The sequence below is a fragment of the Nelumbo nucifera genome, chromosome 1, assembly GCF_055504915.1.
Source record: "Nelumbo nucifera cultivar China Antique chromosome 1, China Antique-T2T, whole genome shotgun sequence".
Taxonomy (NCBI): Eukaryota; Viridiplantae; Streptophyta; class Magnoliopsida; order Proteales; family Nelumbonaceae; genus Nelumbo; species Nelumbo nucifera.
The window spans coordinates 10,990,138-11,014,131 of NC_142649.1; the positions used below are offsets into that span (position 1 = coordinate 10,990,138).

At 36.9% G+C, this 23,994-nt stretch overlaps 1 protein-coding gene across 1 annotated transcript in view; it reads left to right on the top strand.

Moving 5' to 3' along the window:
- The first annotated feature begins 5,952 nt into the window (after positions 1-5,952).
- The window catches only part of GLYR1 (glyoxylate reductase 1), a 52,312-nt gene continuing 34,270 nt past the window's right edge, over positions 5,953-23,994 (top strand). The window contains exons 1-4 of the mRNA XM_010279557.3: positions 5,953-6,262; positions 9,068-9,178; positions 9,276-9,377; positions 21,612-21,713. Coding sequence (XP_010277859.1) covers positions 6,158-6,262; positions 9,068-9,178; positions 9,276-9,377; positions 21,612-21,713 — 420 coding nt within the window. The 5' untranslated portion in view covers positions 5,953-6,157. The remainder of the gene's footprint in view (positions 6,263-9,067; positions 9,179-9,275; positions 9,378-21,611; positions 21,714-23,994) is intronic.

The window sequence follows — 23,994 nt, forward strand, 5'->3', positions numbered from 1 at the left end:
ATCAACAATGAACAATCTCAAGCCACCCTTCCTCATAATTGATGCTCAAAATGTTGTAACTTTGATCAACAATGAACAATTAGCAACCTACTCCCCTAATGGTGCCCTTTGCTCAAACAATTCAAATGAAGGTTTTAGGAAAGTAGGGCCTTTCACATTGGTTTACCTTTTGTCTCTAGGAGAGCTGTTTCTCTCGAATTCAGATTTGCTACAAACAAGCGCTCATAATAATATTCCAACAAGCCATTACAGTTGCACGTTGAGAACACCTCCCTTGTCATATAGGGAGGATATGTTCCTAATATACGGCTCCAATAGTTTGTTGGGTGAGTGTTGGGAGCATTGTGCTGTTTGCAGATCCCTACACATTCCTCCCTGGCTTCTTACTATTTACATCGAGGATTACCCAATGATGTATCCTCCTTAATTTTTCACAAAAAACAAAAAAAAATAAAAGCAGTCTAACCCAATGCAATGTAGGGTTGGGGTTAAAAACACCAGTTCTACATCAATCAAGGTTTTTAAAACTGGACTGGTGCAATGTAGGGTTGGGGTTAAAAACACCAGTTCTACATCAATCAAGGTTTTTAAAACTGGACTGGACAGGGAACTGTTTTGGGGACCAAATCCTCGGTCAAACGATCTGACTGTCCAGTTCGAATAGACGGCCTGTTCTGACAAAAAAATAAAAAACAATCAGAAATCGTTATCCGGTTTGATGGTTCGACTGTTCAAGTCAGTGGATCGCTGACCAAATCAATGGTTTTGGCCAAAAAGTAGTTTTAAAGTGAAACAGAACCGATTACCTAACCGGTTTCTAGGTTTTCCGGTCCAGTTTTGAAAAGCATGATTTTAATAATATCCTCGGTTTATAGCCATTTTGACATTAAGGGCTACTTCACCCTCTTTGTCCTACTTCAACTAGAATCTCCTACGGAAAACCTCCTCATTTTCACCTATTTCTCAGGAAGCTATCATGGGATGGCATTCTCACCAAAGACAAGTGTGTTAATTGGATGGATACTAACGACCAATGTTGTTCCTTGTACAATCAAACCATTGAAACTGCACACCACCTCTTCTTTAGTTGCACACTAGTAAATGACCCCGTAATAAGTACGGAGAAGTTAATTTTATATATAATATATATATTGAATAAATATTAATGATTTTTATTACTGTTTATAAATTGTCATTTTTTAAGACATTCATACAGTCTACGGGTCCACATAAATTGACACTTATATGTCATTAAATTCAACTCGAACCGTTTATTACTTTAATTTAGTCATTCTTATTATTATTATTATTAATGTATTTTAGTATTTAATTTAATTTTTTTGTTATATAGTAATAATATTAATTAAATTTGTAATTATTTAAATATTTACTTAAAATAATTTTTTCCAAGTGAGTATAATTATTATATAATAGATTTGTTAATTCATATTTTGCATTTAAGAATAAACATTAATGATTCGGCTTAACAATTTTAATGACTGATAATAAATATTGATTCTCATTTAAGGTTTAATTACTATATACGGTAATTATTATGGGGTATGCTTTGAATAAACATTAATGATAACTAATTATTTCTATAAATAATTGATTGTTATTATTATTTACTTAATTCAGTTATTTTCAGCAAGTAATTATTTGATTTAATTTGAATTATTTCATCTTTTAATTATTTATAATAGCCATTTAGGGTATGCTCTTTATTTGATTTAAGTTTTATCTAGACAATGACCCCATACTAAGTAAGGGGCAACTAATCATTTAATTTGAAATTTACTATTTAATAATAAAAAATCAACGTCCTATTGAGCAACCCACCCCCAAAAAAGTATCAATGACTTTGAAATCATTAATCTATTTATAAAATAGTAAAATTAGATGGATGTTTACAACAATATCACCAATATTGCTTAATATTTAGGGACATATGAATGAATAAAAAGCATTTAAATGATATCAATTTAAAAAGGCAAAGAATAAAGAAAATCATTCAAAGAGCTGCTAAGAAAAACAATCCATGCCAAACAACATTTGCAGATGCATCCATCCTATAAAATAAGAGATGAAAAATATATGACTACAATCAAATAAATCATCATCATGTATGGCTACAATCAACTGATAATATAATCAGGACTCCAAAGCCCATCCTCCTTTCTTACTTCCTGTTTAGCTCTCTTCCTTCCTTCTCCATTACCCCTTCCTAGTCCTCTCATTAAGCCACATCAGCAAGTCTCCCCTTGCTCCTATTAGTCCCCAATTCCCAATTGCTTAAAAATATTCCTAAAATATCTCTATCTTTTAAAGCCTATCCTAAATCTTCATAAAACCTCTCTCTCTCTCTAATTGACCCATGTTTTTCTCATAAAATATTTTTTTAATTACTTTCTATTCATTTAAGTGAGTCAATTAAAGAGAAACAACTTGAACTATTTACGAGTATAATATACAATATGGGTTCCATGTGTTGACATTACCCGTACTAATGTATGTTAAACTCGATTAATAACAATAGTTTGCAAAATTAATCAGTTAACTAATGTTAGTAATATTCATTTAATTTCCATTTAAAATTGATTAATGTGATAGAAAAATTTACTGTTTTTAATATTAACAATAATAATTGTTATAATTAATTAAAATAATATTATACTAAATTTATAATAATAAATTCTAACATTATTAAAAAAATTAAATAATAATAAACCTAGCATAATATCATAACTTAAACTACACATCAATAACAATTTACCAAATAATTAAAATTTAATAGAAGTAAAAGTTATTAATTTAAAACCCAATTTCAAAATAACGAAAAATAAACACAACAAGCCAGGTTCAATATGATCTCCCTTCACCCTAACCCGACCTTCCAATGCTTCTATTTGAACTTGACTCAATGACATATAGTTTCCAAACTCAACCCAAACTTATAGGGGTTCGACTTGATACCAACCAGACTTTTATTTTTCAATTGTATTTTTCTATAATGCATTTGAAAATCCAAGTAAAGATGGCCATCTAACTTACCCTTGTTGGGGCTTTGACTTGCCTTCCTTGACTAAGGCATTTTTGACCGTTTGATTAGGTTCAGGGCAAGTTTTAGGAAAACCCAAACTTTATTGACTAGGGACAAGGTAGGGTGGTATTTGTCCAATCTACTCCGAGCCGATCGTAAACCCCCCAATAAACAATGTGTATGATATATTATTTTATATCATGTTTTATATATTATATATAATATTTTATATTATGCATTGTATAAAATAGAATTTATAACCTTCAAAAAAACAATAGAATTTATACAATATATAATATTGTAAAATCAACCATAATAAACATTATCAAAAATAAAGTTTCAATGAAAGTTAATGCAATTTTATCAATCAATACATACCACAAAAAATAATGCTTGCGATGAATTTACTTTGATTTAACCCAATTAATTAGTGAAATAAGACTTCTTATAACTCAATTACTTACAATCAATGTTTTAAAAACCGACCCAAAGGCCTATTTTTTTCCTCTGAGGTCACCAGTTTGACTGACTGGGTCGAACAGTTCAGACTATGCCACATCATCGTATATATATTTATATTTATATACATATATATATATATGTGTGTGTGTGTGTGTAAATATATATTTTAGTAATAAATAATGTATAAATATGTTTTAGATATGTTATATGTATTATTTTATATTTAATTTATGTATTTTAATTCAAATTTTATTTTTTTATTTATAAAAATATTAAAAATTGAAATTTGAAACCAAAAAGTTTTTTTTTTCCGCGAAAATAGTGGGGCAAGGTGCCTACAGCAGGCTCCTTGTGATGCATAGATCTTGAAAAGTTTCCCAAAAAAAAAAAAAGTCACCCCAATCAGACATCGGAGTGCAAAGTTATGGCCTCTAAAAGTTTGTATGCTTTAAGTATGCAACTCGTGACCCGGTCATCGGGCTGAATGGTTCTTGGCCAAGTCAATAGTTTTTGACCGTTTAGGTCTTAACTGAACCGAACCCGGATTCCTGGCTGGGTGATAGTTCGATTGGCTAAGTCAACGACAGATTGAAAACATTGTTTATAACAAAGCTCATGCATCGCATGGGTTCTTACTGGTTACTATATTAACGACGTGAATCTATTAAAATATATAAAACAACCTATCGAATGTATGGAGCGGCTGCAACCATGTCACAAAATTCATTAAACTCTTTAACTTTCATCTTTTTTGTCCCTTAAACCCATATTCTAGCTTAATTTGCATGTGGCCAACCATCTATAACATATAACCGTTGGTGCTACTAAGGGTGCTCATGGTTCGGTTAATCAAAGCATAAGGGTTTTTTTGGAACTAAACCGATTCTACCGGTTTTTCCATATCCCCAAACCAAAACTAAATCGACACTACTAGTTAGCTGGTTGACCGGTTTTAAGTTTTGACCAGTTTGGTTCTTCGGTTTTTTATATTTATAACATATATTATAAATAATATATGGCATAATATATTATAAATATGTATATTATATTATAAATGCTATATATATATATAATATTTATAATATATTATATATTTCAAGTAGATAAATATAAATAAATAATTATAAATATAATATATGTATATATTTTTTAATATATAATATATGAGATATATTATAAATATATAAAATATATCATATAAATACATATATCAGTCAGTTTGGTTAATTGCCCTTTTTTAAGTTAACTGAGAATCAAACTGATCGATTTAGTTAAACGCATTTTTCTGTTCGATTTGACTTTTCAGTTTTTTATGAGCACTCCTAGATGCTATATATGTCAAGTTTAAAGCTTTAGTGTCTGTTTGGCATCGATGTCGTTGCTCTAGAAAACGGTGACACATCAGTGCCATGTCAGAAAAAAACAGTGCTCCAAGAAACGTCTATTTGTTTAGAACCGTTTTTCCATAAAAAAACGATGTTCCAAGCCACGCCTTGGAAATCGAGGTGTGGTTTGTACCAACACCAAATTTGGCATTTTCTCATATTGGAGCTTGTTGTTGCCAATGAGGACGTGATGTGGCAGTGACATGGACTTCATATAATGGGTATCGGTGCTGAAAACATATATAGAGCACTGGTACCAAATAGAAAGTGTTGTTGTTGCTCCAGGAAACGTCTTACCTAGCAACAACGTTTCCAAAAAAAAAAAAATACACCATTTTCTCATAAAACTGTGCTTCCAACCCACAGTTTTGGTTTGAAGGAAAATGTAGGGAAAGGAAGGGAAAGGTAGGGAAACCTTTACAAACCTTGTATAGGTTTCCCTACCTTTTCTTTCAAACTAGGGGTGATCATGGGTCGGGCCAGGCTTAGGCTCGGGCCTAAAACATAAGCTCTAGCTCAGGTCTGATTCCGGGCCAATGTTACTCATATATAAAACATTACATATCTATATATTAAATGACATAACATGCATATAAACTTATTTTATACATTATATAATATAAAATATTACTTATAATATAAATTATATATATTTATATAATATAATGTAAAATAACATGTATACATGTGTATATATTATACACAAAATGTGTAAATTTAAATATATGCGGGCTGAGCCAGGCCCGGGCCGAGCTTGAAGTATTAAGCCAAAGCCCGACCCTAAAATTTGCAGGCCTGATGTGAACCTGGGCCCGGGCTGAAATGATCACCCCTATTTCAAACCAAAAGAAAGAATGAAACGGGTTCTATGGTTGACCTCAATTTGATTCAACCCGGCCTGACTTGCACCCAAGAAACGTGTCAACCACCTATTGGCTGAAGTTCTCCAATAAAGATGGATTGGATGAACAAAGAACAAAGAAGTGGAACAGAACAAACGGTGACGTGGAAGGCATCGATCGGCTGCCTTCTTTCATCTTATATTGTCAGAATGTTTGATTCCACAACCAGATCAGACTGATGAATGGCTTCGGAAGCGTAAAATCTTTATTAATTTAATAATACTTTAATGTATAAATAAATAATAATTTAGCCATTTTCTCCTGTTCATCCCTCAGGAGCACTAGGAGCACTATCGACTGCTCCGAAATTTTAAGAGCAGAGAGAATCAGCTGCAGTTGCAGAGGAGAGGAAGCAAGAAGGAGAAAAAATGGAGGTTGGGTTCTTGGGTTTGGGCATCATGGGGAAGGCAATGTCCATGAACCTCCTTCGACATGGATTCAAGGTTACTGTCTGGAACAGGACACTGTCTAAGGTTACTTCCTCTCCTATATTCATTTCTTCTCAACTAACTACCCCGGTCCACCTTAAGACTACTTCATTTGATTAGATTTGCTCCGTGTACTGATCATCTTCCATTGAGTGCTCTTTTCTTTATGTAATTGTTCACTTGTTTATGTTTGATTTTCTGGGTTTGGTGAATTCTCAGTTTTGATGGGTGCTTAGGGATTCTGTTCATGTTTTCTCTATCTTATGTTCTGTATATTGACTCAAATGGTTCTCAACTGTTCTCGTTGGCATTAGCAATCATTGAAAATTTAGTGCTGAGTTGCTGATTTCCGTGGTCTATGATAGAGAAATATAAGGTATTTTGCAATAATAAATGTAGGATAGTCGTGTAGTTTCGAGCTGTAGGATTATTAGTAGAAACCATTCACTGGGCTGGTCAACTGTAACAGCAGATAGTGATGTAGGCTGGGGATAAGAGAAAACTAAGTACCATTACATTGTTGATTTAAGAAAGGCCTCCAGAATCCAGTAAACTTCTCAGGTCGAGTTTAAAAGGAGTTTTAGAAAGTAGATCAGTGCTCTGATATGAGGCTGAAGATGAGGTGGAGTCAAAGATTTTTGACATGCCATTATCTTCCTTATAATTGTGAGTCATTTTGTGCTCTATTGATTAGTATGCTGATGATAGAAATAATGTAAGCATTCTCTTTGAAGACCTTTATTGAAAGATCAGAAAAAATGGCAATGGGATTGAAATGGTATAAAATTAGCCACGATTTACACCCTTTCCCAATCCCCAACCCTTTGTTTCCATTTCTGTTTGTTTTGTTGACTGGTATGACGTCGCATTTTCTACCTTGTTGAGCTTTGCTCAGAATCTGGAAAGGGTTAGTAAACTTCATTTACGTTCCGCCTTAGTGATCGAAAACTAGGTCCTGTTGTGCATCTTGAGAGTTGAGAGTATGAATGCACATATTCTCATTGGTTGATCAATCAAAAAAGTCTTCTAATGGGTTAGAGCTAGGCTGCATTTTTTATTCTTTTTTTGTTCTGGATTCTCTTCTGAAACTCCATTCAATTTTCTGCTCTTTCTACTGACTAATGGTTAGGAATGCACTTGAAGCCTGAATCATCAAGGAGATAAAATAAGTTTTCTGAGCAATTCCAATGGTAGTCAGGTGAACATTTATATTCCTATCCTGGGATAGAGATGTTGGTGGCTTCACCCTTAAAATTTCATTTAGAAACTATATAGGGAAAGTGAAAAGGAAGCAGAGGAGCTTACAGGAGAGTGGAAGATTAATTGGCAATTTTGTGGAGCGTTCGGTTATACTTTTAGAATGGAAGATCAATTGACTGTTCTATGGAGGTGGCTCTAATAATGTAACTGTGACCAAGACTCAAGAGAAACCCAACTTCAAGGATCTTGTAAACAAGAAAGTTAGAAGGCAAATGCAAATCCAACTTCATGGGCTCTGTAAATTGAAATTGAGAAGGCAAATGCACCTTTGATATTTTGTATGGGTTATGTGGAATGAAGGTGAAAATCAATCCCAACTATTAAACTTTTACTTTTTTGAGTTATTTTGTTGATGTTTCTCTGCAATATAATCTTGTTATTCCTTGAATAATCATTACTTGATGTGTTACTTTCCTTCCCGTCATATGCCATGTTGTGTTCACAGCAAGCTACTTTTTGAAGAAAACTTATTTTATTTGATACCATGTTTATACATTCATTATCATATGAATAAGGTTTTCTATTAGACCTAACAACAATACAGTGGAGGGCTGATGCAGACTCTACACTGTCCAGCCAATAGGGGATACTCTAGATTGGCTTCTAGTCATTTCTCATCCATTCCATTTAGTTTTCCTTACAACAGGAAATGGGAAAAAATATTCTTTCCTTTTCTTGTATTCTGTATGTTATGGCTTCTTAACAGACTGTGGTTTACTTCCATCCCATCTTTGGAAGGGGAATGGATCTTGTACTATTTTTTCTCTGCCTATCATTTTTTAAAGGATGTTTTTTCTGTTATTGATTAAAAAGCAATTCAATATTGTTAATTTGTTATGTACCAAGTTTCAAAAAAGACAAACCTGTTACACTTTGTTTAAATCATCTTACTACTTGTATATCATCTTGATATTACACATTCATGAATTTATTTATTTTAGAAATTTACCACATAGCATATGAACAAAGTGATTTTTCAAATGGTAAATCATGAAACTAGCCCCAGAGGGTTCAGTAGTTTATTGATCTAATGATGAGATGAACTCTATAGACCTACCAGTTGGTTCTGTTTGTAAATGCCTGCAAATTCTTCAACAGTGGATTGAATGGGTTTAAGTTTCAGGATCTCCAACCCTATTTTCACTCTTCTTATCTACTTTTCTTTCTCTTTTCCATTGTCCAAGTCCTCCACCTATTTCCTTTCTCTTTCCTATTTCAATGGATCTTCACATGTAAAAATTGTTCTAGTAAATTTCGTTCTTCTTACCCTCAAGATTCAAATTACAATCTTGAATATCCAAATTTTTGGGACTTAAAATGAAACTAATGAAATGTGGCTATTTCAAAATAATGCAAGCCAAAAGTAATTTTTGTCAAATTTTCATGCACTTATTCATGTTGGTAGTATGAAGAGCTTGTAGGACATCTTTTCCATCATAACTTTCATTCTGCATATCCTTGAGATTTGAATAAGGATTCTGGATGCCAAAAAATTCTGTTGGGACTGCACTGAAACGTGTCCCCATTTCAAAATCTTACCGGACAAGGCTAACTTTTGTCACCTTTTCATGTTTTTAATCATGTTCATAGTGTGAAGAGCTTGTAGAACACGGTGCCTCCATTGGAAAAACCCCTGCAGAAGTAGTCAAGAAGTGCAAGTACACCATAGCAATGTTGTCAGATCCATCTGCTGCTCTTTCAGTTAGTAAATCGATGTTTTCCTTCTTTCTTTATTTTCATATCAAGTATCTATGGTTATCCCTACCATATTCTGTGATTCTGTCTTTTATAAATTCAGGTGGCTTTTGATAAGGATGGTGTTCTTGAGCAAATTTGCAGTGGAAAAGGTTATATTGATATGTCAACAGTTGATGCTGATACTTCATCAAAGATCAGTGAGGTATGGATTAATTCCATTTCAAAACAGTCTGTGTCATTGCTTATAATTGTATTTTGATAAATGAATGTATCTTCATGCATGGAATCTGGAATTTCACTGACTTTCTTGCCAAACAGGGGGCATCTAGGGAGGAGCTATTTTGGGAAAATTTGTAACTTTTTTCTTTTTTTTTGTTCTTGTTTTACTGTAATGTTTAGGAGAGGATGCTTGTAACAGCTTATCTTCTTTGATTACTGAAATTATGTTTCAATTATAAAAAAAAAAGAATGAAGTATAAATTGGATATGTGCCATGCACCCTTTCCATTTGGGCTAGCTCCTGCTCCCTAATCCCTTTTAATTTCACTATTCTTAACCTTACACAATGCTAAATAATTAGCTGATCTTTTAATCCAGCAAAAGTTTGTTTTTGATTCCCTGGCTATTGCCATTTTTTTGTGTAGTTCCATGAACCCATGCTATTATGTTTCAAGTTTTTAACCACTCCATTACCTCCCGTGAGTCACCTTCCAATTTGTACTAGAATTCTGGGTTTGTCTGGACGAATTTGTTTTATGGTAACTAAAATTTACAGAAGTAGAGTTTTGGGTCTACTTCACTGACATGTTTTCACTTTAAGCTAGAAATTTGCAGACATGTGTGTTAATGAAATTTATGATGCCTTCTGCTTCTAGTGGAGTTGTAGACAAAAAGCATTTTTGTCACCACAGTCTCTCTTATTTGACCAATAATCTAACATAATCCCAAATAATCCCTCTCCTTGTTTAGAGCCTAGATAACATATAGACAAGTTATGCACTTGTGAAGAACAATAAATTTCTAAACCTTTCAGAAAAAAAAAAAACATATTCTCTCCCTTCTAAGTTTTTCTTTTTACACTATATACCTTCACTAAAGCTTACTCTATAGCTATTTTTTTTTTATCAATAATCTAAACAGATAATTGCATTCCCAAGGTAATAGAGAAAAATTTGAAGCTCCTTTCAACATACTTGTTTCATAAGAACTTGCGATTTATTTGTATCCTGCTCTCCTAATGAAGCTAAAATTTTCCTTATAGCTTTTCTCTAAATATTAGTAATTTTGGTGCTTAATCTCCATTCTTTTATTTCCTGGTAATGCTTCATTTGTTCTTAGTGGCCTCCTCAGGAGAACAATCCTGTTGTCTGATCTGCCAAACAATTTTTCTTTTTGATTGGTAGTAAAGATTTATTAATATCAAAATGTATGCAAGAGGTTCAGTTCCCCATGTCTCTCTTAGTTCCCACTATAACAATCTTTTAATACCAGAGTCCTAACAATATCACTAACAACACCTTTTCGTCTGGTATTGAAAGGTTGTAGGTGTTGCCTCAACACCTTTTCCTCCTTTATCCCGGGTTAAAACAGCGACTTCCCTTTGATTCCATTTTCCTTTGCTTTGGTTAAATGCCTTCGTCTGCCCTTCTATTCAATATTCAAAAGGTTACCTATCAAAAAATAAAAATAATCAAAAGAAGGTTTGTGCTTGATTGTAACCCCAAGCTATGATACCATATACGGTAAGGACATGACAAGACAAGGCATTGGACATGGAATTTACAATAAATTGAAGCATCTAATGTAACATGGTACCCATGTGGGAGGAGCATAGGGCAATCCTATTCTTCCTAGAGTTGAGGCTTTTGCTTGGTTGGTGGTGATGGACAGCATTCTTACTCAAGATCAAGAAAAGAGGCTTTTTCTTGGTAAATAGATGTGTCCTGTGCAAAAGAGAAACTAAGAATTTTATGTATTTTATGGTTGAATGCATGTATACAACTTTATTTGGTTCTTTTTCCTTCGTTTCTTCAAGATGGGGGGACGGGCCCAGGGGTGGACACGAATTGAGCCTTTCACAAGCTATTTGAATTCGGCTTGTGAAAAGCTTGATTTGACTCGGTCTAAACCGAGCTTCGAGTTGAGCTTGAGCCCAATAAAGCTCAGCTCCTCGCGACCCTTATCAAGCTTTTATTTTTTATATGTATAATAACAACTAGTTTTTATAATTCTTAATTTTTTATATGGAAAAAAAATTTATATGTATAATTTTTTATTTTTATAGGAAGCTTGGCCCATAGTTGAGCTCGAGTCGAGCCGAGCTTGAACTTATGAGCTTTTAATTTGAATCTAACTTGAGCCCAAGTCTCTAGCTTGAGCCTCATAATTTTTTGGCAAGCTGAGCTTGAATATCCAGATATTCAACTTGGCTCGGCTTGAGTCCACCCCTAATGGAACCCTCAGTTTCCCAAAGAAATTTTTGAGAAGTGGCTAGCGGTTAATGGTAGCAAGAAAGCAAAAATCATGTGGACCTGTATTCCTTTTGCGGTTTGTTCGGGAGGTGTGAAAAGAACGAAATAGAAGAATCTTTATGAACAAGAAGAACAAGGAAAGATTATGTGCTGTCATCAGATGGAGATTACTGGATTGGTGGTTGATTCTTCCAGATTTTGTGGGTCTCAAGAAGGAAAATTTTGGAGCTGATTTTTGGTCGTCTTTGATTTGTCTTAATCAGATCAAAAGCATATGTAATTGCTGGTTTCAGTTTCTGTCTTCTGTTTGCATGTACTTGTTCTTTGTTTTGTAATTCGGGCGATGCCTTATGCCCTTATCACCTATCTCTCTGTACCTTTCTTTATTTAATGAAATTTCTTCTTTATTTATCTTCATAAAAACCCTGGTACCCATGTATAGGTGTCTCAGTATCATAGGTCCCCAAGGAAGAATCCATGGCCTTGCTTAGAAGTATTAATTTCTAATAATCTTCTTCATATCTACTTTCTTGTTAGTAAAATAAAAGAAATTTCATTAAAATAAAAGGAAGTCTGAGTACATCCAAAAAATAAGGTGTTGAGGCAACACCTACAAACAAAACCATAATTACTGAAAAATACTTAACACAATTGCTAATTTCCAACTCAAGGATTTCCTAGAATCTCTCCCCAAATTCTGATCCATCAACTTGAGTGAAATCTGGTAAGACCAACATCCAGTTGACAAAGCTTTCCAATTTCCAGTTGTCCACCACCACCTTCTCTAAGTTCTGAACCTTTGTTAGACAGTTTTGTATGCCCTTAGCTTCAATCAGAATGATGTACTTTATGAGATTATTGTAAATGAATAAAGGTGCATATTTGATTCATGTTCCCTTGGTGTGTTTCTGTGTAATACCCTTAAACTGGACACTTAATGAGACTCGTGTTAGTTTAGAATGTTCACAGCCAGTGGGTCGGTCTGGGGAGACCTATCCTGACAAGGCTGACACTGTGGTGCCACCAAGTCGGTTGGGGTGGCCTGTCTCAGCTGCCAGGGTGAGACCCTAGGCACATACAGTGTATGATTAATTGAATCTATGAACTGGACCAGATTTCCAGTATTGCCCTGGACCTTGGAGATTGATGGGCAAAACTGGAAAGTTACACCCGACCCCTAGACTCGATTATGATACTGCACTAGGTGTCGGATTGGGCTGTCTTTGATATACCAATTAGTGAGATCCTTAGCAAGGGTCAAAACCTGGGTATGTTGGGACAATCCGAAAATTCATCTGAGTGGGTGATCATAGTGAAAGGATCAGCCCCTTTGTCGGACAAAGGTAATGATCGGGGATGCACTCTCACTGATGGAAACCAAGACTGCCGGCAGCCGATTTCAACCGTTGAGATTTGTTTTGCAAAGTATATTTTATATGAGATATAAAAGTATATATATTATGGTTTCTAAAATGTTTGCAAAAGGTTTTAATTCCCGGGATCCATAAAAGTGGAGAGTGCAACATTGTTCCTTGCAGCCGAGGGAGAGGTCTTCTCTTGTCGGGCAATGTATGATCATTATGGGCTGAGAGGTTAAGTGTAAGACCATTGAGGATAATACCTGATGGGCTAATCTTGCATCTGCCCACAGTCCCTGGGTGTTACAAGGTGGCTTGACCCAGGGACCACTTAGGGTAAGTGTTGGGCCCATAGAGCCCATTCGATGGATTTCAGGGGGTGCACTGTCTTTAACAGTGTATTCGGCCAGGCCTTGTAATAAAGGCTGGGCCGAACCCATGTGGCTGATGTGTAGATCAATGCTTGGGTCCCACGCCATACAAGGAAGTCCAACTGGGCAGCAGTTAGGAAGGTTAAGTGAGCACATAAGCTTAATGGGCCTAAAGCCCATTTCGAACTGGACTGTTTATTTAGTTAATAAAGGGGCGAATTCTGAAGTGGATCAACTAATAGGATTGGGCTTAGACCCTATCCACTTCGAGAGTCCAAGATCTAAATGAGATTTAGATCTGGAAACCTCCTAATTAGATTAGGAGGTGGCTTGACCCAGGGACCACTTAGGGTAAGTGTTGGGCCCATAGAGCCCATTCGATGGATTTCAAGGGGTGCACTGTCTTTAACAGTGTATTCGGCCAGGCCTTGTAATAAAGGCTGGGCCGAACCCATGTGGCTGATGTGTAGATCAATGCTTGGGTCCCACGCCATACAAGGAAGCCCAACTAGGCAGCAGTTAGGAAGGTTAAGTGAGCACATAAGCTTAATGGGCCTAAAGCCCATTTCGAACTGGACTGTTTATTTAGTTAATAAAGGGGCGAATTCTGAAGTGGATTAGCTAATAGGATTGGGCTTAGACCCTATCCACTTCGAGAGTCCAAGATCTAAATGAGATTTAGATCTGGAAACCTCCTAATTAGATTAGGAGATGGCTGATCTGATCTGCAGATAAGATAAGGATTATCCCTCATCACTTAAAGGGACTTCTAACCCAAATATGATTTGGATTAGCAACTCCTAATTTGATTAGGAGCTGATCCCTTTAAGATTATAAAAGAAGGGGGCGGCAGCCTTTAAAACACACAACAGATTTTCTCTAGTGCTGAAATCAAGAAGAGAGAATTCTGCTCCCTGCGAATACTTTCTTGCCGCCTCCCTGTTCTTGCTGCCCTATTTGCCAGTTCGATCTCCAGTTGTGGGAGAAGTCAAGATTGGATCTTGACATCAGTTCTTTGAGAAAGGATTGAAAGGAAGTTGTGCTCACGTACCATCTTGCTGATTCTTGTGAAGGACAGAGTTCTTGGAGAAGAACACTGCTGATTCTGCTCCACCTGCACTGCGCCATCTTCAGTGGGAGCAGTCTTTGGATCCTTCCTTGGGCGTGAACACCTTCGTTGGGAGATTCTACTTCTCTGTATCAGGTATAATTCTCACCTACTCCTTTTGGTTCAGATCTGGTTCAGTTTAAGGTTCAAGAATGATCATTGAAAATATGATTTTCTAAATAGGGAATATGATTCCCAGTTGAAGGGAGAGAAAAATTTTTGAAATTCGCCCCTTATTCCGCAATCTTTGGGCGTCCATGGGATGGATCTCTCATCCCCTCAACCTTATCTTCAAATAGTATTTTATTTCACTCCTTCCAAATGCCCCAGCAGACTGCAAATGGAATGCAGCACTAAGCCAGTCTGGCCCTTTTGCTCCCTCTAAACTTTGGCCAAGATGAAAAGATTTCAACAGGAACCCTTGCTGAAAGCCTCTTACACAAAAAAGAGAGGAGAACTTCCAAATAAAATCTGAAGATTTGCAGTGAATAAACAAATGGCCTACAGTCTCCTCTTGCTCAAGAAACGTATAACACATACTGGCCATGCTGAATGTTAAGGGCCCGCGAATAGGATCTCGTCACGGGTCGGTCAACGGGGAAAACGTCTTGTTTTCCCTTGTTCCTTCCTTTTCTTGAGGAACCTATCTTGGCGCCTTAATGGTGATTTGTTAAAGAGATCACCAACTCTCCTCTACTCTTTTTTGACTGAAAATTTCGATCCCTTCATTGAATATCATCTGCTCCTTTAAATAGGAGATTACAAGAAGATAAGAGTCATACTTTTAGGAAGACTTCCTAATAACCTTTATCTATACTACTGCATAATTAATAGGAACACTGAATTTAGCTAAGATAGAAACAGATAAGATAAGAACACTGAATCTAGCTAACAGATAAGATAGGATAGGGACACTGTATCTAGCTAACAGATAGGATAGGATAGGGACACTGTATCTAGCTAACAAATAGGAACACTGAATAAGATAAGATAGGAACACTGAGTTAATCGCCCATTACTGCTGCTGTCCATCACTGCTGCTGTTAGCGGCTGTAAAAGCATCCACAACACTGAACCCTCTGCTCTTCGGATGCTCTGCTGTTAAAAACACAGTCCATAGCAACCAGCCAAGCAAAAGTGAAAAGCCTCAACCCTCAGTTGACTGGGATTTCCCCATACACCTACAATCTGTGTGGATTCTTGTTGATTTTGAGTTAAATCTTCATAAAAGGACTTCACAGAATGTCTTCCATTCCATACACCTACAATTTGTGTGCATTACACTCTTTCACCTCCCAGTCAATTGAAGGTCTTCTGAACTTAGGGCAACAAACAAGTTGATCCTCATTTCATAACATTGATCAATAGTAACATTATGAACAGTAATTCTGTACAATCGTGGGCACAGATCACAGATCACCTTCTTCATGTCTATCCCATTAATTTTAACAATCTCATCATCTTGAATCTCCCATTTGCCATATCTTTTGGATTCTTCACAAGCTCCTTTGTTTGTTTTCTTTACTTCTAAGACCTCTCCCATAGGCCCAATACGAGGCATATTGTATCGTATCTTTGGGTGCCAATACACCTGTTTAGAGGTGTTTTCAGGAACTCTTTTTTTTTTATTAAGTAATTATATAAAATTATACTAAAAACTGAAATTTGAAAAAAACACTAAAAAAGATGCATAAGTTAAAGTACCGATACACCTCTGCCAATACACAGAGGTGTATCGATACTTTGAACCATGATTCTGTTAGTTTGTGAGGAAGTGAAGAGACAAGAGAAAGAACAATAGTCCAGATCTGTTAGGGTTGATCAATCTGATCGAACCAACCCAAAAATAGAGTATTTATATTAAAGAAATATGAATGGATAAATTTGTCCTTACAAAAGAATTAAAGAAGCTGTACACTAATGTACACTCCTACTAAAATACAAGAAAGAAAGATAAAATTACATAACTACCCTCCATCTTCTCTACACTCCCCCTCAAACTAATGTTGGGGGATAAGCATCAATTTGTCTATAAGAAAATTATGTCGGGCTTTGGTCATTGCTTTGGTGAAGAGGTCTGCAAGCTGTAAGCCCGAGGAGACATGTGGGAGAGAGATATGACCAGCAAGGAGAAGATCACGAATGAAGTGGCAATCCACCTCGATATGTTTAGTGTGCTCATGAAATACTGGGTTGGATGCAATCTTGATCGCACTCATGTTGTTAGCAAACAGGGGGATGACAGATGAGTGATCAATGTCCAAGTCATGAAGTAGAGCTTTGAGCCAAGCTATTTCATTGCATACTGAGGACATTGCTCTTTACTTTGCTTCTATAGATAACTTGGAAATGGTTTGTTGTTTCTTGCATTTCCAAGAAATCAGAGAGTCACCAAGAAATATACACCAACTAGTAATGGAACGACGAGTGTCAGGACAACTTACCCAATTTGCATCTGCATAAGCTTGAAGCTGAGTGGAGGATGAAGATGAGAGAAACAAGCCATGAGATAGGGTGCCCTTGACATAACAGATGATTCGGAGAACAACAAAGAAGTGGGGTTGACGTGGAGCAGATATAAACTAATTGACAAGCTGGACCGCATAGGAAATGTCCGGTCTAGTCATAGTTAGGTAGATAAGACTACCTACAAGCTACCGATATAAAGTAGCATCAGGGAGAAGCTCATCCTCATCCTTTCTTAGCTTACGGTTAAGCTCTAGAGGTTTATCCACTTGTTTAGAATCAGTTGAGCGAGCAAGTGTCACCAAATCAGAGGCATATTTCTGTTGGTTAACAAAATAACCTTGAGGACATCACTGAATTTCAAGCCCAAGAAAATAGGTAACAGGCCCAAGATCCTTCATTTTGAAGGAGTTTCTGAGAAGGATCTTCAAATTGTTAATGCCATCCACATCATCTCCGGTGATAAGTATATCATCAACATATACCAAGAGAAGAGTCAACCCCTGTGCTCGCTTGAGAGTGAGAAAGAGTAATCTAAAGCACTTTGCTGAAAACCAGCCTCCAACACCACTGTACGGAAGCGGTCAAACCAAGCTTGTGGAGCTTGCTTAAGACCATATAAAGATTTCTTCAATTTACACACCATATGAGGATCATCGCAGTAGTTGGGAGGTGGTTTCATGTAAATTGTTTCTTGTAAATGCCCATGGAGAAAGACATTCTTGACATCCATTTGATGAATTGTCCATTGTCTATAGCAGTAATGGCCAAGAGTAAATGGACTGTTGTCATTTTGGCCACTAGAGCAAAGGTCTCATCATAGTCAATTCCATATTTTTGCTTGTAGCCTTGAGCAACCAACCATGCTTTATATCTGTCTAGAGTACCATCTGATTTAAGTTTCACTGTGTAAACCCATCGGCTACCAATGATGGAGGCATCTAGAGGAGGAGTGACCAACTCCCAGGTATCATTCTCCAATAAAGCCTGAACCTCAGAGTCCATAGCATCTTTCTAATGCTTAACTGCTACAGCCTGGTTGTAAGACTTAGGAATATCTGTAGATGACAGAACAACTGAGAATGAGATATGGCTAGAAAAGAAGCCATAGCGGTCAGGTGGACGAGAAACATGAGATGATCGACGCAAAAGAACGAATGAAGGTAGATCAATAGGTTGATAAGAGGAACTTACATCAGTGATGGGTGGAGAGGAATCACCAGTCACTAGTGTTGGAGGTGGAGGAGGCATAGGCAATGGGCGAGCTGGATGCTTCTTGAAATAAACTTGAAGTGGCAGAGATGTGGGAGGAGGATCACCTTTAGAGCCAAAATGTTGTAGAACAGAAAAGGATGGTGTAGGCAATTTACTAATATGTGCAACGAATGAAAGGTTCTCAAGAAAAATGACATTATGAGAAATGTGCAGTCTTCAGACTTTGGGATCATAACAGAGAAATCCTTTGTGTTCCATACTATATCCCATGAATGCGCACATAGTTGATTGAGCTGTTAGCTTAGTGCGTTCATGAGGAGGAAGATGGACAAAACAGACACAACCAAAGACACAAAGCATGGACAGACTAGGGGGATGATGAAACAAGGATTGATGGGGGGAAGGATTTTTAAGGATAACAGTAGGAATGATGAGATGAACAGTAGTGCGGATCGCCTCCACCCAGAAGGTAATGGGAACATGGGAGTCTTGTAACAAGGATCACACCATACTAGCAATGTGACGATTCTTGTTCTCAGATACCCCAATCTGTTGAGGTGTACTTGGGCAAGATCTCTGTGACTGAATGCCATGTTGTTTGAGATAGGTTTGAAACTCACCGTTCTCTCCATCAAAGTACTCTCCCCCTGAATCTGACCTCAAAATGTTTATAGTGCTTTTAAACTAGGTCATAGTCATAGCATGGAAGTTCTTAAAAATGGGAAAGGCCTCTGATTTCTTTTGAAGGAAGTAAGCCCACGTATATCGAGTACAATCATCAATAAACAATACAAAATATTTATAACCCAAACGTGAAATAACCGGAGACGACCACACGTCGCTGTGAATAAGGTAAAAAGGTGTAGAAGCATGCTCAATAGAAGATGGAAAAGGCAAAACATGGCTTTTACTATAGCAGCAAGTTAAATAAGATTTATCAACATTCTTAAAAGAAGTAACAGCCATAGGCAAACAACTAGAAGAAAATAAATAATCCAAGTTTTTAGCATGAGTGTGACCCAAACGTCTATGCCATAAGTGCCACGCATTATTACAAGAGGTAGGAGAAAAACTAGAAGTAATAGATAGCAAACAAAAATTTGGTGGAGCTTTCTTATTCTCAAATTCCAGAGCAAACAGTCTTCTAAGCCTATGCCCCTTCTCCTTCAGTTCCCCAGTGTACTAGTCCTAGATAAAACAACCATCACGAGTAAACAAAACATTATTACCATCATCAACAAGTTGTTCAATAGAAATAAGGCTAGTAGTCAACTTAGGCACAAAAAAAGGTTTTAGGAAGATGTAAGGGTGTAGGCTTAGAAGTGGATAGAAATAAATCATCACACCCACATATAGGAAGAGAATCACCATTAGCAGTAATAATGTGGTTGACAAAGGTGTAAGGTTTAGAAGATTGACCAAAGGAGGCCCTAATCATATGGTTTGAGGCCCCGGAGTCAATGATTCACATGCGTGAAGGAGAACACAAATAAACAGACTTACCAGCCAGTTCAATAGCAGAAAAAGCTGAGGAAATAGCCGAGGACATGAGCTCATGAATCTTATCTTCAGTCAAATTTTCCTGTGCATCTGGTTTGTGAGCTGATGAGGATGATGCAGTATTAGTTGGAGTTGGTTCAGCCGAGGCTTGATAAGCCTTATGTTGTCCTTTCTTGGGGGGCCTGATTGGGCATTCCACAATAATGTGGCCCTGCTGTTTGCAGTAGGTGCGAAAATTTTTCTTCTTACAGTGGGATACTACGTGTCCATATTCTTTGCATTCATTACATTGCATCTTCGAGAAATCCTTCTTCCCCTTCTGTTTGGTGGCCAAGAAGGCAATATCTATTCCATGTTCTTTCTTCTGATCAAGTGCAGACTGAGTGAGGAGACGAGTTTCCTCTCTCAATAACTCACCAAGTATAATAACAAGATCTGGTACAGACTCTTTGCTGAGTATACTATAGCATAGGGTTTCATAATCAGATCTGAGATGCATCAAAAAATGCAGTCTTTCTCTTACTGAGATGTTTCTTCATAGTTTTCACACAACAATCAGTAGAGAGATCCACAAAGTGAGCCAATTCATATTCAGTCCAAAGGTTCACAAACCAAACATAGTATTCCTATCTGCTTCTTCCCTTGAATATAAGAGAAAATATCAACTTCAATCTGATATTGCCTAGACATATTTGATTGCTGATAAACCTTTTCAAGGTATTCGAACATGTCATGGGCAGATTTGAGTCCCCTCATTGGAATACTGACATCCATAGTAACAGAACCGAGAATCCACGAAGCAACCTGTGCATTCTCAGTTTTCCACTGTTTCAGCCCTTTGATATCATCGGCATCGGGAATGGATGTGGAACCATCAATATAACCCCACATACCCTTCCCTTCAACAAAATACTGAAAGTGAAACTTCTAGAGAGCATAGTTGCTTCCATCAAACTTAACAGAAATAATCTCATTCTTTTCCAGACCCATGTCGAGTAAGAACACAAAGCAAAAAAGCAATCGAAGCAAGGAATATAAGCAAAAAACCAATTCAAGATAGTCAAAACCAAGAGAAGAAATCTCTTACAGTCGAAAGAAAGTGTCCAAGATACAGCAATAGTTGAAAACTGAGTACACAGTCCAAAAAAGGAAAAACTGGTTGCTGCCGCCCAGAAGAGATGTATAGATCTCTCTCAATACTTCTTTTATTTCAGTGAAACTTTCAGGGGATGAAGAAGAGGACTAGGCGACACTTCCTTTTAATTTTCACTGCAAACGGATGTCTTCCGAGAGAGATCCAATGAAATCTCTCTTGCTGGATGCGCAAAATACAGAGAACTAGTTCCTGGAATGATCAGAACAGTCCAGAACCAATCAACGATGAGGATAGCTCTCAAACAGATTAGAAGAACAAGTAATGGATCAGAGAACAGCCTGCTCTGATACCATGTTAGTTTGTGAGAAAGTGAAGAGACAAGAGGAAGAACAATAGTCCAGATCTGTTAGGGTTGATCAATCTGATCAAACCAACCCAAAAAGAGGGTATTTATATTAAAGAAATATGAATGAACAAATTTGTCTTTACAAAAGAATTAAAGAAGCTGTACACTAATGTATATGCCTACTAAAATACAAGAAAGAAAGATAAAATTACATAACTACCCCCATCTTCTCTACAGATTCTACTTCCCCACTGAATCTGCACTACCAACGAAATTGAATCCAGTCTCAGAGTTTGCAGCAGTCAGCAGATCCTATTGCCATCTCAGGACCTTCCTCAATTGCATCAATTTTTTCTTCTACAAGCAGATTTTCAGCTTTCTATTTTCATAGTCTCCTATATCTAAAATACATGTTTCAAAATTTAAATAACTGAGTTAGTGAGGTGAGAGCTAACATTTTTAGACTGAATACTAAGTAAGTATTGCATGTTTCCAATATCTGCAGGAAATTACAAAAAAAGGTGGATGTTTCCTTGAAGCTCCAGTGTCAGGTAGCAAAAAGCCTGCTGAAGATGGTCAACTGATTATTCTTGCTGCTGGGGAGAAGGTAATTCCATATGGAAATCTACTATTCTTTAGTTTAATGTACATCTTAGGCTTGTCTTCTGCTTTTTTCCTGTGTTGTGTAAACATTGTAAACTGTGAAAGCTTCTCTTTATGGATCAATTTGTTCATGTAAACCTAAAGTTTACAAGGTTTTATTTCTTATATCATTGTCATGTTATTACTGTTGGCCTAGCTAGGGCCAGCGTCACCCTTATGACTCGTGGGGCTTAACATTCCCATCCGTAACAAGGAAATATAGTTGTGCCCTCACCATCAACTATAGCTTTTGGTGTAGTTCTTAGCACTTTGATCCTAAACCTGGTATCAGAGTGAGGTTGTGGGTTTGAGTCCCCTGGGGTAACATTGGGGGGTTGGGGGGGGGGGAAACGGGATCTGCTCCTCACACATGGGCGCCTCACAGGTACATCCACTGTGCATTGGGAACATCTCCCGCGAATAATAACTTGTAAGTATGGGAGATGTTCCCAATGCATGGCAGAATGTGCGTGTGAGGTCGGTGTGAGGCACCCTGTGTGAGGAGCAGATCCGGTCTCGGTTGGGGGTGGGGGGAGATTGTTGGCCTAGTTGGGGCTAGCATCACCCTTAGGACTCATAGGGCTTAACATCCCCCCCAGAAATTTTCCTTTGCTAAAAATTGATGACCCGTGAATTGTAATGGTGATGCTAGTCCTAGCTAGGCCAACAATTACTACTTGAACAAATAAGAACTGCACAAAAATTGAACTCTTCTGGAAACTGGACCAAACTGTTAGAGAGAGACATGGCTTGCAATTTCTGATCAAATTTCCTATTTAAAAGTGTCTGAATATCTGCAAAAAGAATTTTTGCAATTACATAATTTTGAAGGAAATTTGGTCATATTTTTGCTAAAATATATTTTTTGATCAACATATTTTTGCTAAAATATTAGGGGCCATTACTTGGTGTAATGGTAAAATGTTGGGATTTGCCCAACATAGGTGCTTTTTTGAGTAGAACACAGACTCCTTACAGAGGAAGAAGAAGAGAAAATGGATAGAAGAGGGAAATAATTCTTTGACAACCAAAACAAATGAGGCTCGGATTTATATAACATCACCCTTTACATCATGCATAGCTTAACTAATTGAATTAGAGAGATTTTTGTAACATAATCTGACAAGACTAGTTGTCACATGACTTCGTCTTCCTCATATAAGTGCTTATGATGAGGGACTTGGGCTGTCGAACTTGAGGAATCGAATTGGAATCCATCAATTTGTTGGCTTCAGCTTCCTCTGCAGTTTGGCTTGTATCAGCATTGGCCCAGGTCCTAACAACTCCTGCTCTCTTGGGAGTGTCCTTGTCCTCAAGGACAAACTGTGGGAACTGTCCTTGCAGTTTAGAACAGTCTTCTTAGGTGGTATCATCCAAATAGCCTTGGCCAGGCCACTAGATTTCTTGTCAAATTTTCTTGCCTTGTTTGACCCAACGGTAGTCTAGTATCTCAGCTGGCTAGGTGACTAACTTCCCCTCATCAAAAAAACTTTGGAACAGTGGGGGTGGTTGTAGTGAGAGGACCAGGTACTTCTTGAGGAGAGAAAAGTAGAAGATGAAGTGTCGTCTTGAGCCTTTAGGGAGGTTCAGATGATAAGCTACTATGCCAATCCTTTCAACAATTTCAAATGGGCTGTAATATCATGGAGCTAATTTCTGCCAAGCCCTACATGCCATTATTACTTGCTAGTATAGCTGCAACTTCAAATGCACAAAGTCCCCGACTGTCTCCCACCTGGTATTCAACCAAATGGTGTCGTAGGTCACTTTGGGGCTTATTATTTGCTGGGCCTGTAGTAGAATTGCCTTGAGTGACTGTAATATCTCATTCCTGGCTAAGAGGTTCTCTTCCACTGAAGCTATTGTTGCTAAACCTTTTTCATAAGGGAGTATAGGAGGAGGTTCTTGGCCATACAAGTAGGGGTGCTGTCGAGCCGAGCCGAACTTCTACATGTCTTGTCTCGGTTGGATTAAAATGCTATTAGACTTGAGTTTGAGTTTGATTCAAACTCTATTTCCTGGTTCAAGCTTGGTTTGATAAAATATTCAATGAGCTTGAGTTCAACTCGAAGGCTTGAAAATGAATATATTTTTGTATTATGTATATATATATATGATATATTTTTTATAATATATAGTATATTCTTATATTGTATATAGAATATAAAAATGTAATTTCATAATATATATTATCTTATGTTAATCGAGCCAGGCTCGCAAGCTTTCGAGCTGAACTATTTATTGAC